Source organism: Styela clava, chromosome 13, assembly GCF_964204865.1.
Source record: "Styela clava chromosome 13, kaStyClav1.hap1.2, whole genome shotgun sequence".
Lineage (NCBI taxonomy): Eukaryota > Metazoa > Chordata > Ascidiacea > Stolidobranchia > Styelidae > Styela > Styela clava.
Window position 1 is genome coordinate 14,518,829 of NC_135262.1, and position 14,061 is coordinate 14,532,889.

Genomic DNA, 14,061 nt, shown 5'->3' on the forward strand with positions numbered 1-14,061 from the left:
TCCATAGGTGCAATGGTATGCAGGTGCAATCGTCGTGGGTTCAAATGTACGTGGGTTCAAATGTAATCGTTCTGTTTCAGTACCTGTGCATCTTTTCATCGTCTTGCTGAAGCAAAAAAGATCAGAAGAACACGACTTAATTAACCGGATAGTAACTGCTAATTTCAGAGATTCACAAGATTTTTGCGGGGAATTGACCAAAAACCACCACACAGTTCTATTGTAAATAACTCTAATTTGCTAGATCGCAAAAATACGAATTAAAACTGGATTTATTCGTGCAGCTTACCACGTATTTTCATATATCGTCACACTAATAAAAAAATTGCCTAAGTCACTTTTTGTCGATTTTGAGATTTTGGTATCGCTGGATTCGTTGGGGAAAGATCTATCTTTCTATGTTATTTAAACATTCATATCTGGTATAAATCAGCCGCTAGGGGGCAAAAACGAATCTGCCTATCTCAGGAAGTGGACTTGGGCAGATTTTGGTTTTGCCTAAACTGACTATAATTGAGATAGGCACATTTAAACACGCCTGTCCGCATCCAGTTTTTGTACGTTCTGGTGTCGTTACGGCACTCTTCGACTAGCAACGCTTTCTGGTTCAAGTAGGGTGTACTGCAATATATATTTATTTCAATATCTGGACGCTACCGGCAAGTAATTGTAGTGGTCGAATATTAACAGTATGGAGTCCAGGAAGCTGAGAAACTATGCTCTACTTGGAAATGCTTCTGCAAATGATAGTGTCACACGTGGTAAGTTATTGAACGTCAAAAAATGCGGATTTATACGGCGATAGTAGCGAGCGAACTTAATATGTATTCGTATTTAATTTTCACAGATGAGGTGAATGAAGTTGGAAGTTTTATAGAGCTTCAGCTCGATGGTTGCGAGGGGGATTCCGATGCATATTTATATAGTGAAAGTGGCTATTTACCGTTCCACGAAATACTGGATATTGATGTAAGTCTCGATAATCTGGACACGACGAGTATTTCGAACAATACCAATGAAGGCTCTACAAGATCAGATGGCACTATTGAAACCTATGACGAGCCCTCACCTAACCGAGAAAAGAGACCAGTGCACGATAAATGGAAACAAAATAAAGGAAAAATCAGGCGCCTCCGTGGAAAATCATATAGAAACTGGAAAGGAAAGAATGTGCCCAATCGTCAACCAGGGCCACCATGTAGATCTGCATTCTGTAGCAAAGTCAAAACTCGCCAGTGTAACGTTGTAGATGAAGATCAAAGACTTGCTATGTTCATTAAATTTTGGTCTATGACGACTTGGAATGAACGCAAAATATTCATAAATACTCTGGTTGGGACACATGAGGTTAAACAACAAAGATCTTCCGGTGTATCTAGGAGAAAATCTTCATATGTTTACAAACTAAAGCTTTCGAATGGTTCTGAGCTGCCAGTCTGCAAAGAAATGTTTGCTTCCACGTTTGGGATGCCTTGCAGAACTTTGGTATCTTGGATTAAAGATAAAACCTCTTCTAACCAAACAGCTGTTGTTCAAGCAGGTCCGAAAAGTGGAAAGTGTGTAAAAGTAAGTGAAAGGGATAGAGAGTTTATAAAAGAGTGGCTCAGCACACTACCAACTGTAGACTCCCATTATTGCAGAAAATTGCCAAGTTACAGAAACATAAAATTTTTGTATCCAGGCACCACAATATCTGCCCTCCACAGACATTACCAAAATGTTGCAGAGGAAGAAAACAGGAGGGTCGTTAGTGAAGCTTATTTCAACGAGTTTTTTCACAGATATAAATACTCAGTTTTCATTCCCCGAAAGGATCAGTGTGATAAGTGTGTAGGTTACAAACATGGTAACATGAGTACAGTTGAGTATAACTTGCATATCAAACTGAAGGATGATGCTAGAAAAGAAAAAATAACCGACAAAGATTCTGCAAGTGCAAATAAATCCGTTTGGACGATGGATCTACAGGCCGTGCTTTTATGTCCTAGAACGAGAGCTAGTACCTCATATTACAGAACTAAACTACAGGTACACGATTTCACTTTATATGATACGAAATCAAAAGCAGGTTACTGCTACGTCTGGAATGAAACTGAAGGCAATCTTTCTAGTGAAGTATTTGCTTACTTGCAGTCTGAGCATTTTAAGCGAATCATTTGTAATAATCCCGAGCTGAAGCATATCATAGTTTGGAGCGATGGATGTGGTTACCAAAATAGGAATAGCACGGTAGCCAATGCATATTCTAGTCTGGCAAGAACTTACAACATAGATATAGAGCAAAAATTTTTTTGGTGGCTGGACATACACAAATGGAATGTGACTCGATGCACAGCGTCATTGAACGAAAGATCGTAGGCGACATTTTTTCTGAAAGAGATTTGATCGTACTTATGGAATCCGCAAGAATCCATCCATCACCCTATCATGTTCGCCAAATGAGGCACACTGATTTCAAAAGAATGAATCAATTGTTCCTTCAAAGCATTAGACCCGGAAAAAGAGTAGGAGATCCCAGAGTGCATGATTTGCGTGCCCTGAAGTACGAAAGTGATGGTAGTATTCGTTACAAGCTTTCGTTTGAGAAAGCAATTTGGAAAGCGCTACCACACCGTGTACAGAATGTTCAAAGTCAATGGGTGCCAATGTTCAGATCTCGTATTCCAGTTTGTGCAAGGAAATTTAATGATCTTCAAGAAATGAAATCAATTATGCCAATTGACTGTCATCCTTTTTATGACAACCTTCCTCACGAGTAGATTATACAAACTTAAATGAAGTATACTACTATAAATTCATGATTACAGTTGTTTGTTTATGTTGATGTTTTAGGTTCAAAAGAGTTATTTATGTTTTGATTCTATTATATTGTTTGTTGCTTGAGTTGTGAAATTTTACATTCCTTGTATCAATTGAATACAATTCATCTGGCCTGTGGGCTGACATCTATTCTTATGATCATCAAAGCCAAATTATGATTAAGGAGGAATATCGAATTTTTGACTTGGCTTTCGTGTCATATTAATTTAATGGAAGTCACTCTCTCATTATTTGCCGAATGGACTTTTACAAAGTATATAGGTCAAGCGAATGTACAGAGAAAATATAGGGCGAAGATGTGAATAATATTGCCTAACTCAGGGTGCGGGAATAAAAAAATGCCTAAGTCAATTTTAGCGCATATAAAATAGAATTTGGAAGTTATAGATATCCTAAAATGATTAAAAATTTGATAAGATAAATCTAGATAAAAATTTTTTTGAAATAGATTGAAAAATGGGAAAGTTATGAAGTTTTTTTTGATTTACTCAAAATGTTAAAATTTGACTTAGGCAATTTTTTTATTAGTCTGACGATATGCAGAATGCCGTGGCATTTTAGAGTAGAAGTGCTTTCATTTTAACGTATGTCGCCGCAATCGCGAGATACGTGGAACACAGTTATTATGGAAAGACATTCTAAAATGCTCGAATCGGCCACAAATTAAAATATTTTGCGCAACAGAAAAATTTAAAAAGTTGAAAACATGCACATTACATGCATTCGTGTACCGAAAATTTTGAAATGCTACACAGATTACATCGAATCCGGAGTATTGTGCAATTAGTCCTCGAAATTCAAACTGGCTTATTCTATCATGAAATGCCTTCCTTCAATACGTGCAAAAACTAAAAGCCACACCCGACCAAAAAGCAACAAACTCACACCCACGATTTTGTTACATTAACTCTTAACCATAGGCCTACCCAATAAGAAATAATTGCAGTTTCTGCAGCTGCTCAGACAGATGTTCAAGCAGGGTTGTAAACATTGCCTCGTTTTTATGGTTTTGCGTGATATTTGTCAGTTTTATCTTCTGTTTCCAAAAAATAGTTGTATAACTTAATTTTCATTACGCCTGATATGGTTCATGCGAGCTTTGGTTTAGTTCTGCAATTGCAGTAACGATGTGATTAACTACGCTAAAATTACTGAATTAGATATCAGTGGTCCACCTGTGAGCGGCAGGGGGTTAGAAAATTTTTTAATAAAATTGATGGTTTATAAATTTTAAAAGTGAAAAAATTTTCAATAGTAAAGCACGATATACTGATATATGAAGAATTTTTTAAGGTATATCACAAGTGTAAGTAGAAACATGTAGGTATATTACATACTGACAGACTGAGGCGGCACCTTGTATTGTATATATTGAATGGTAAAATGATGCTGTCCGTTTGATATTTATTTTACTTTCTACAGTTCTATAGGAACTTTACTTTCTATTTGTGTGCCTCACTGAATGAACTGATGGCTCTACATCATCATCAGTACGTTGCCAAGGGCTCAAAACCTGACAAATCATGGGGCTTTTGTACTTAGTAAAATTGTTGGCTTTTTTATGTCTTGATTTGGCTTTTTTTATCGCTGGGGTCTGGCAACCCTGGTCTCACCTACAGAATGGCAGTTCCACTCGACTGCGAGATTACCTTCGCTAGCGTATTATAGACGCAATTACGAAAATGGAACTACAGTTCCGTTTTGGCTGAACACATGAATAGCTGCGTTCCTGGGCCTTCAAGTACAGACAGATGTACTAACAACAACAACAGTTCCGTTGACTTTACCAAAGTAAATTGAGATGCCAGAGAATGCGATTAATGCTAGCATTGCTCTATGTAATGAGCAATAAATCATTACGTCCATCTGAACTCCGAAATACCACGACAAAAATCACCCCCAGTGAAACACGTTGGCATCGGTTTCTTTGCTGCCAAGCTTGACAGGAACGCACATTGACTAAGTTCGGGTTTCTGTCGGAGCAAAAGCTAATTTTTATTATCACAAAAACAAAATTTATAAACCGTCTCGATGTTGACATTGACATTCGTCTAGCTATAAAAATGACTGCGCCTAATACGATAAACCTTGTCAGTCAGTCCTAAGCGCAAGATTCCCTTTGATTGTATACTGGAGAGCGTTTACTTTCTTGTCTGTGGTTTGCTTTTGCATTCCATAATAGGTCGTAAACACATATTACAATCCAACACGTTTTGTTTTTGGAATGGCGAAAACGGAGACCGCGAGTGCAAAAGGGCGCTGGAAGGGGGCCACGAGCCATAAAACACCTGGTTTAGACGTATATCTTGTGTAATTTTTTGGCATCAGTGCCAAATTAGGTCGTGTGTGACTGCCTTGGTTCATTTAAAACGAGTTTTCGCTTCGTTTATAAGGTTTTGCCACATTTTGCCGCCCTCCAGTAACGTGCCGCCCCTGGATTTATGGTCCGTAAAATACGATAATTTCCATTAAGCTTTATGTTATACCCATAAATGAGATCAGCTTGCAATATTTCTGTAGTACGTAAAATTAGTGTTGTTCAATAGTGCGGCTCTGTATATACTGTCCAGTAACTTGCTCGACTCGGCGAATTTCCAAAGACTTAATTCATTTAAACAAAATGATTCAACTCGAACACAAACCAAACGCCGGAGAGACTTAACTTAAAACACAAAAACTATTTTTGAGCAAGTTTTTGTAATAAACAAATCCAGTAAAATGGGATTAACACGTCAATAAATGTTGTATTATAAATCGAAAACAGGCCACGTTATGACTAGGTTAAATATTATCAATAGTCACAGTCAAGTTAACTATTTTCAGCCAGTAAAATAAAATGCCATAGAATACATAATTTCGAGAATCTTGAACACGCAATCACATACATATTACAAAATACAGATCAATCCAGAGCTGAATCATATTCTTATTCACTGTCGCAAGACATCTTTATTGATCATAGTGCGTTGCCCGTCTTGAGTTTCGCGTCGACATGATTCAACGAGAGTTTTATGCATAAACATAGTTCTGTTTCAGTACCTCCTTGCAGTTTTGTGGTCACTCGGAAGTTGGTACCATGGGTTTCTGAACCAGTGCGCGTGACATTGCTCTAATAAAAAAAAGGTCTTCATATGAGACAACTTCCAGGGAATGAATAAGCAGCAAAGTTGGTCTGGCCAACAAAAACTAAAATACAATCGATGTATTGGATGCCTAAGATACAATGGCAAAACAGCTCTATAAACAGGGATTTTATTTCATCAGACCCGTTTTCAATTATAAAATTTGAGGCCAGACTTAAAAATGTATGAGTAGTTGCATAATTAGACGTTGTTTTGAATATATTAGTCCTTGTGGGGAATTACGACATTCAACGTGGACCGACATTCATTTTACCAATAGAACATGCGTATATTAGGCTATATATGAAGATATTGCATACAGGCAGAGTGCTAGAAACGGCCACGTGTTTAACCGTTACCGGTGCAATATTATTAAAACGTATATATCGATGATTTGTCACTATTTTCGATATTTGGACAAATACGTTGGGGCTTAAATAAGGACAGTTTCAAGAGTAATCTATCTCGCACATAAAGGTTGTTCAAAAATTGAAACAATATATATATATATATATTATTACATGGAAGAATTTACACGTATTCATCTTATCTTTATTAAAATTTATTTGAATGAGAAACTACTATGTATGTGCATTGTATAAACAGTTGCACTATTTACATTACAGTACTATTTGTCATAAACGGCTCAATGAGCGAAGTGAATTGTTATATTTTTTTAACTCCAATTTGTATTCCAAGACTCTGAAATGTCTATTGGAAGACTAATCGGAACAGCCGCCATTGTTACCGGCGGTGGTAGCGGAATTGGGCGCGCAATCTGTCAAAAATTTGCAAAGGAAGGAGCAAGTGTTGCAATCCTTGACATAAACTCTGAAGGTATTACTCGAACACTAAATGAATTGCCGAGTAATCGTGCAAATAAACACTGTGCTATCAAGATAAATGTATCGTCATCTGAACAAGTAAAAAATTCACTTATGTTAGCGGAGGAAAAACTAGGAATGAGGAGCACTATTCTCGTGAACAGCGCTGGAATTGCCAAGTTGAAAGCATTTTCGAAAGTTGATGATGCCACTTTTGATAACATCCTTAACGTCAATCTGAGAGGCACTTTTCTGATGACTAAAGAATTTTTAAAGATGACGTCAAAGAATACTTCAAGTGGGAACGATATACTTGGCTCTGTAATCAACATATCTAGCATGGCCGGTAAGATGGGTTCCGCTGGACAAGGTCCGTATTGTGCATTCAAATTTGGTGTTATTGGTTTAACAAAAACTTTCGCGGTCGAATTTCCAAAACACAAGGTCCGCTGCAACGCTGTTTTGCCCGGCATGACTGACACACCGATACTCGATGGCGTTCCAAAATCCATGGAAATATATTGGACGCTAAAGTAAAAACACCAACTGACACAAACTTATTTGGTAAATCAAAGAAATTACCAGATAATGTTAACGAAGAGAATATTCACAATTATTACCTTGGCTCTGTATGGCTCTGGTATGACCGTCTCTGCCGTAAGCTATTACAGATAATGCTCTTGAAGTCACAATTCCATTGTTCATCATAAAGGTCTTTTTATTTAACCTTAATTTTGAGTTGAACCTCCGAGCGCGTGTTGCAATATTTATTATCTTAAGATGTCTTTTAAAAAGTTACTTGTGATATCTATGAGACTTATATTTATTCAGGGCGGGGAAAAATAAATCATATATGGTGATCCGAATTTTTGATTACTGGTAATAAATCAAAACTCATCAGAATACTGAGTGATAATGAGGTATTCAATTTGTACTTCAATTTCAGAAATACAACTAAAAATCGACAAATAGCTGGCAAAACTACAAAAAAAGCCAACGTTCATCGCCATTTCAGAAAATATGTTTGAATGCTACTAAAATTTCAATTGCTACGTTACAACGGGTATCTTGTTGATTAGCCAATGTTACGGAACCAGGTAAAAAATTCGATGCTCGGTAACATCCAATGTATGAGAGAAGATGAACGAGAGTTGGATGAAAGAAGTCGAGGTTGTGGGACAAGTCTATAAAATCTTAACAATTTTTTACCAAGAGTTTTGATTAAACATATATATATAGAAGAAAGAGTAATTATCATTATCTTACCCACCAAAACAAATGTAGAAAAAAACGTTTCAAAGGTATAAATCACTGGTGGCCAAAAAAAAAACATTTTCAGGTGGGCCACAAACAATAACAAAAATTTCAAGAGTTGAACTTTAATTGTAGTAACAATGAATGATAATGCTGTACTAAGCTACTAAATGGTAATTTTATTTATGGAAATGGAGATGTCTAACTTTGCATAAAGAATTATTTGTTTTAGTTGTAGTTTTTTCCTTGCATGAGAAAGTTATTGCGCCAAAGATTTTTTTTTGTGCAACGGAAGTGAGTCACGAGAGAAAAAAGAAAAACCAGTGGTATAAATAATGAAAATATCAGATTCATGGGGATCGAATTGACCCCACATCGGATTCGAACCCATGAGTGGTAATCAGAGGTGCGGCTACGATCCCATTCCTAACGCTTAGCATGATGTGCCGCCATTGATACCTTTGAAGTAATCGATAGTGCCACACCGCCGAGCAAAACGCAAACAGCGATTTTCATTCAAATTTCGCTTTGATTTTGGGTTCCAGGTCGAAACATTACTGCTTTTATAGTCTACTTCTTACTTTTTATATCGTAACGATACACCATTCGTGATCGTGTATTTCAGCTTTATATAAAATGGATATTGTTCTTGGGGTATTTGTCATTCTCACTATTCAATTTTATGGAAAGACTGAAGAAAACACATCTTATGGTGAGTGAATAATTCAGAAATAATATAGATTCTTGTAGATTTGTCACAAGGCGGAACAAGTTTACCAGGGGTGTATTTAGTACGATTTGACTCCAATCCATCGAAAATGACGCTGCCAACGCATGCGTTTCATCATTTCCGATTGGGCACAGTGATTTATGCATGTTCTTTTCCGAAGTAGGCCTATATCTGTAGCATTCTATAACCACAAGCGTGTAATCTTGGTACTACACTAAACACAACCGTTCGCAGTTATACAAATCAATGTCATACAAACTGTGAAGTTCTAATTAATATATTATATTTAAAAACCACCCAACAGGCTTTGTACTTTTCATGTGGACTTAATATTTCGCACAAGATGAACAACGTTTCTCTTGAATTTCTTTCCACTTTTCAAATTTATGCATTCAAGATTTTGGTTTCATAATGATCTTTCACATCCCGAGGCATCAATATAATCGATCCCCATGTGTTTCTGCACATCTAGACTTGAGCCTTGTCCCAAGTGAAACTCTCTTTAAACGGGAGTCGCACTCCTCTTTAATTCGACAAACGCTACGTCAGTTTTTTTGTTGAACTTTCTACAGAAATTCTTGAATGGCGCAAGTATTATTTTTCGGAAAGTCCAATGTGATATGCAATACATTTGAGCAAATCTTGCTACTTTTCTGACATGTATTGATGTTACGAGTGGTTTTTGCCAGATATATTAATAGTTAAACACGTACGTCTGTGAAGAAAATCGGATGAAATAATCATAATCATTCAGGGAGAGAGGAAAGTGGATTCGGCGACTTCATCATACGGAAAACAACGATCCATCGGCCCACTATGAAATGGAGTCGGGTGTGGTATTGGTTAACCAGTTATTCGTCTCAGATACTTGGGCTTATAGTCCGGCAGAATCGGGCCTTAACATTGTTTTGGGACATAAAGTTTTTTTTATTGTTTAGATATAATGTATATGACATATATAATGATACCCATGTGGGTGTGGAGTATATAATGTTGAGCAATTTTTTTTAAGTGGATTTAAAGTATTCGGTCCAAGATGACGCACATCCTGAACACTAACCTGGTAAACAGAAAATGTTCAGGTTGTGCCCATCTTGGTACGAATACTTCAGGAGCGCCTTTTTGTTAAAAAAAATTATTTCATAACTACATGGTTTAGTTTTGCATACATAGTAACAATGAATCTCCTTGCAATGTCAGAAATTCAATTTTAGTAGAATAAATGGTAGTTTATTTCACTAATACAAGCCAAGATCCATTGACAGCATCTAACCACTTTCTATTGCGTTGCCGCGCGCATTTCGTTTTTCTAGTTTAAGCTTAGGGACTTGGAAAATATTTTAGTAGTTGAATTGGATTGGAATATTTGACCTCGTCTTTCACTCCGAACAAGGCCATGTAAAATCATCCACCTGTATCTAAAGATGTGTAACGTGTTTTCTTTTGGAAGAACCGCAACCTTTCAGTGCTGCATTGACTTTGGCAAAATTAATATATCCTTGTGGAGATAGAAGGTATGCGTATGCGAAACCGAGATGTGCACCTGTTATGCCAACATAGTTGAGTCAAACGTTTTGAATACTAGTACATCACACACATTTTCTTGCGTGCTTCGGTTGTAGTAGTAACGCGCACATTTTTGCGCACATGCATCAAATTCCACTTGATTATTGAGCTATAGGTTTTTGACGAGCTTTTGTGTATGATTTCATTCCATAGGATTTGTATGCTGTTCTAAAGAATACTAGTTTCAGCTTTTTCATTCATTCAAACCGCGTGTTGGAAGTAAGTAAACACAGTAAGTAAGAAAGTAAGTAAACACAATTGGTTTCCAACATCCTTAAATCGGTGATGCCAGTAAATCTTTAATACAAAAAGATCAGTAAAATCTGCAATAAAAACAGCAGTACCCACTCAAATGACAGCTGGGGAATGGATACTCTTAGTATCTGCTCCATCGCGTGCCTCTTACAGTCTTACCAGTTTACATGAGTGAGTGCCAATTGGTATCTAGGCTCAGCCAGAGACAAAAAGTTTCGGACTGCAGTTGGCGTGACGAAATATTTTTGAATATATATCAACCATAAAGATTATTAGATTGCATAATACTGAAAGTTCCGCCTTATATGTCTTTTCCCATTGTACTATTCCTTTACTGATATTCGATGATATGACGCTCATCTGACATAGTTCCTAAAGTGTGCAAATATGGGTATAATCTTTTCCACGCTGTTCAGATGGGAATGCGCGAATATATTATATATAAGAATCCCATCTTGGCATTTCTGCCTCTCGCAATTGCTGCGTATACTTATCGGGGAAGTTTTTTTTTTATTTTTTTTTTATTTTTTATGAAAAGCACTTCGCAAAATAGCATTTCGTGCTGAACAATGGAAAATCTGTCACTAAAATGTTGTGAAAAAAAAACCTGTGGCGTGGTTATCAAATGAAAAAAAACATGGGAGTATTTTTTCTACTTCTCTACCACTATCAAACCTTGACATTTTGTGAAAACTTTTTTCCATGTAACCTTTTTTTTAAACATCCCCAACAACCACAATTAATTCTGTTATTAAACTTCCGAAACAAACACATAAAATCATCAACAGATGCATATCACCAAGTAGATATTGCTGAATTGATCTTTATTTTACCATTTTTCATGTAATTCTTCTTGGTAAACCTGTTATCTATCGTAAATACAGCACATTTGACAATGTTGTAGTGTGACTTTTTTGGCCTCACATTTTTGATATTTGTAGTTAGAACTCTTGGGGCTCTGTCAAACAAAGTTACATACAAAATATTGGTTGTAAATTGCAAAGCATGATCATGTTGTTGGAATAACTTGGCATTTTACCACCATTCATTGTTGAGAATATTAATGAAATCATAAAATTTAAAAATCCGTTTCCGTGAAATTTTTGTTGTAGCTGAATTCCAGGGACAGCATGACAACAGGCAAGACAAGAGAAGCACGGTCGCCTTTTTTAGTTTATGACAGGGTTTCTTAAAAGGGGACCCCGTCCTCCTTGGAGGCCGCTGATCGGTTATCTGGGAGCACGAACAAACAGATGGAAATGCGAATATATAATAACAACGTATTTTTATAGAAGAGAAGAAGCAAAAGTGTTGAGAGTCTTTGGTAGTTTGAAAAGCATTGACATGGAACATAAGAATGAACTACATTCTTTCCCAGGGATATACTATAAAATGTAACAATTTTCTCATTCTTGTTCTCGTGATATCATTATCTTTCACTGCGTCGACGTGATCATCCCGCTGCATAACAATTCTCGCTAACAAATAATTGACTGTTCTCCACCGGGTGTATATCCACTTGAACCACCGGCGACTGCATTAGCAGGCTTGTATTGTTAATTGCAACAAAAAATAGTACTCTTTATTTTACGCGTATGTTTTGACAGTATTTCCATATACTGTATATGGGTCGCGACCCAAGCTGGGCTCAACAAATACCTAAAAGTTATTGATTTTATTTCTTAGTAAATTTGGTGCTTGCGTAGTTTGTGCACCAAGATTGCGCCCAACCTGAACATAGTATTGTAACAGGTCATGGTCCAGGTTGTGCGTCATTATGATGCTTAGGCTTGACGAAAAACACTAATACAAATATCGAGCCGTAAAAAAAATTGCTCAAGGCTGCAAACTCCACACCCATGTAGAAATGATGGGCAATGACCCCAAGATGAATAATCACAAATAAAAAAAACTTTATGTCTGAAATCAAACTTGGGCCAAAAAGGTCCCCTTATCTGCCGGACTATTATATAGGGTGACCATATTTCCAAACCCCAAATGGAAGACACACCATTCAGTAGAACCATGTTTTACCCGTGCCTGATATATATACATTATATATCTACTAAATGTCTATGCTTAAATATGGAAGTGACAATAGACGATGTGACGACAATGCAATAATGCTCTTTTGTCTTGTCAACATGCAACTGTAAGCTAATCTTGCCTTCGTTCACTTCAGAAACGAAAGTACCGTATCCGCAAGTAATGCACACCACTTCGCTATTAGTTTTATCTTTTCTGAGGCATGGATACTTCTGCTTTAATTCTTGTGTAAATTGAGTTTTTAATGGGTCTACTGACGAAATTTTCTGCCAAAATCGAAACTTCACTAAATTGCGAAATACAAATGAAATAACGTAAAAAATAATTGACTATTGTAGAGAACCTTCGGCGAACCTCTTGAACAGCTCCTCCAAGTTTCTACTTACTTTGGAATTTTCTTAACACATCAAAAACTGTTGAGTATATCATAAGAGAATTTTGAATATTTAATCCCGCGAAAAAGGAGGACATTTTGACTTTTTAGAGCGTCCTCGGAGGACACAAAATTTTCAACGAAAAAGGAGGACAAATCCTCCAAAAGGAGGACGTATGGTCACCCTAGCTTATTAAATAAATAGTCTGCATCTTACAAATTTCTCATGTTTTTGTATGTATTTATGTTATTGTAGTTTCATTGATACATAACGAATAGCGGTATTATTTGAGTTCAAAGTTTCCCAATTTCTCAGAAATATCTTCTCTTTGACCAAGTCCCGAGCGTACTCCGTTTAAGTTTATGTGTCCGCAGTAAGCAAACCACCATCCGCCTCTCTGCCTTTTCACACAATCGGCATCCCTCCATGCGTCGTTGTTATGACCATGAGTACTAAAGCGAGTGTGCATACTGAATGCTAACAGGTTTCCTAATCCCGGTGTGCCCTTGTATCGCCCTAAATTTCTTATTTGAAAATCGTATTGCTCTGAACTCAATGCAAAAGAATCATATTCCAAAAAACCTTTAACGCCATCCCAATCCTCTAAATCAATGCGCAGAAAACTGTCGTAGGTGTCATATTTTCCTATCCTTTTCTGTTTAGTTATTCTGATAATATTTTGAAGACCTATCTAGTGTTCCCCATCAGGAAATCCGAATCCGTTAACGTAATCTTCCCATCCGCGGTCGAAGTTGACTTTCCCATCAATTCTACATTGAATATAGTTATCCAACCAGACTTATTTAAAGCGATCCTACTGTTTCCATGTCACAAAAGACGCTTATCGATGTTTGCCCGTGAAAGAGATGAATCCTATTAACTCCACTTTTGTGATATCCATTTTCGTAAATTTTGTTGCAGTCTGTGTTAAAAGTTAGAAAACAGTGAGTTTGCCCAAGTCAAGAAGCTCACGATAAAAGTGGGCGAAATTGGAATCGAAAATTTCCGCGCAGCATTCTTCGCGATTAAAAAAGCGGATAACGAGATTTTTGTTGCGTAAAACATACAAT

The 14,061-nt window shown here is 36.8% G+C and overlaps 1 protein-coding gene across 1 annotated transcript; it reads left to right on the forward strand.

The window, feature by feature from the left end:
* The first annotated feature begins 6,649 nt into the window (after window positions 1-6,649).
* LOC120333009 ((3R)-3-hydroxyacyl-CoA dehydrogenase-like) lies at window positions 6,650-7,303 on the forward strand. The gene has a single exon (XM_078119038.1). It carries the CDS (start codon window positions 6,650-6,652, stop codon window positions 7,301-7,303), a length of 654 nt encoding a protein of 217 aa, XP_077975164.1.
* Window positions 7,304-14,061: the final 6,758 nt, after the last annotated feature.

Excerpts from the sequence above, each read along its gene's own strand:
- LOC120333009 (XM_078119038.1), top strand. The coding sequence starts at position 6,650 with ATGTCTATTGGAAGACTAATCGGAACAGCCGCCATTGTTACCGGCGGT.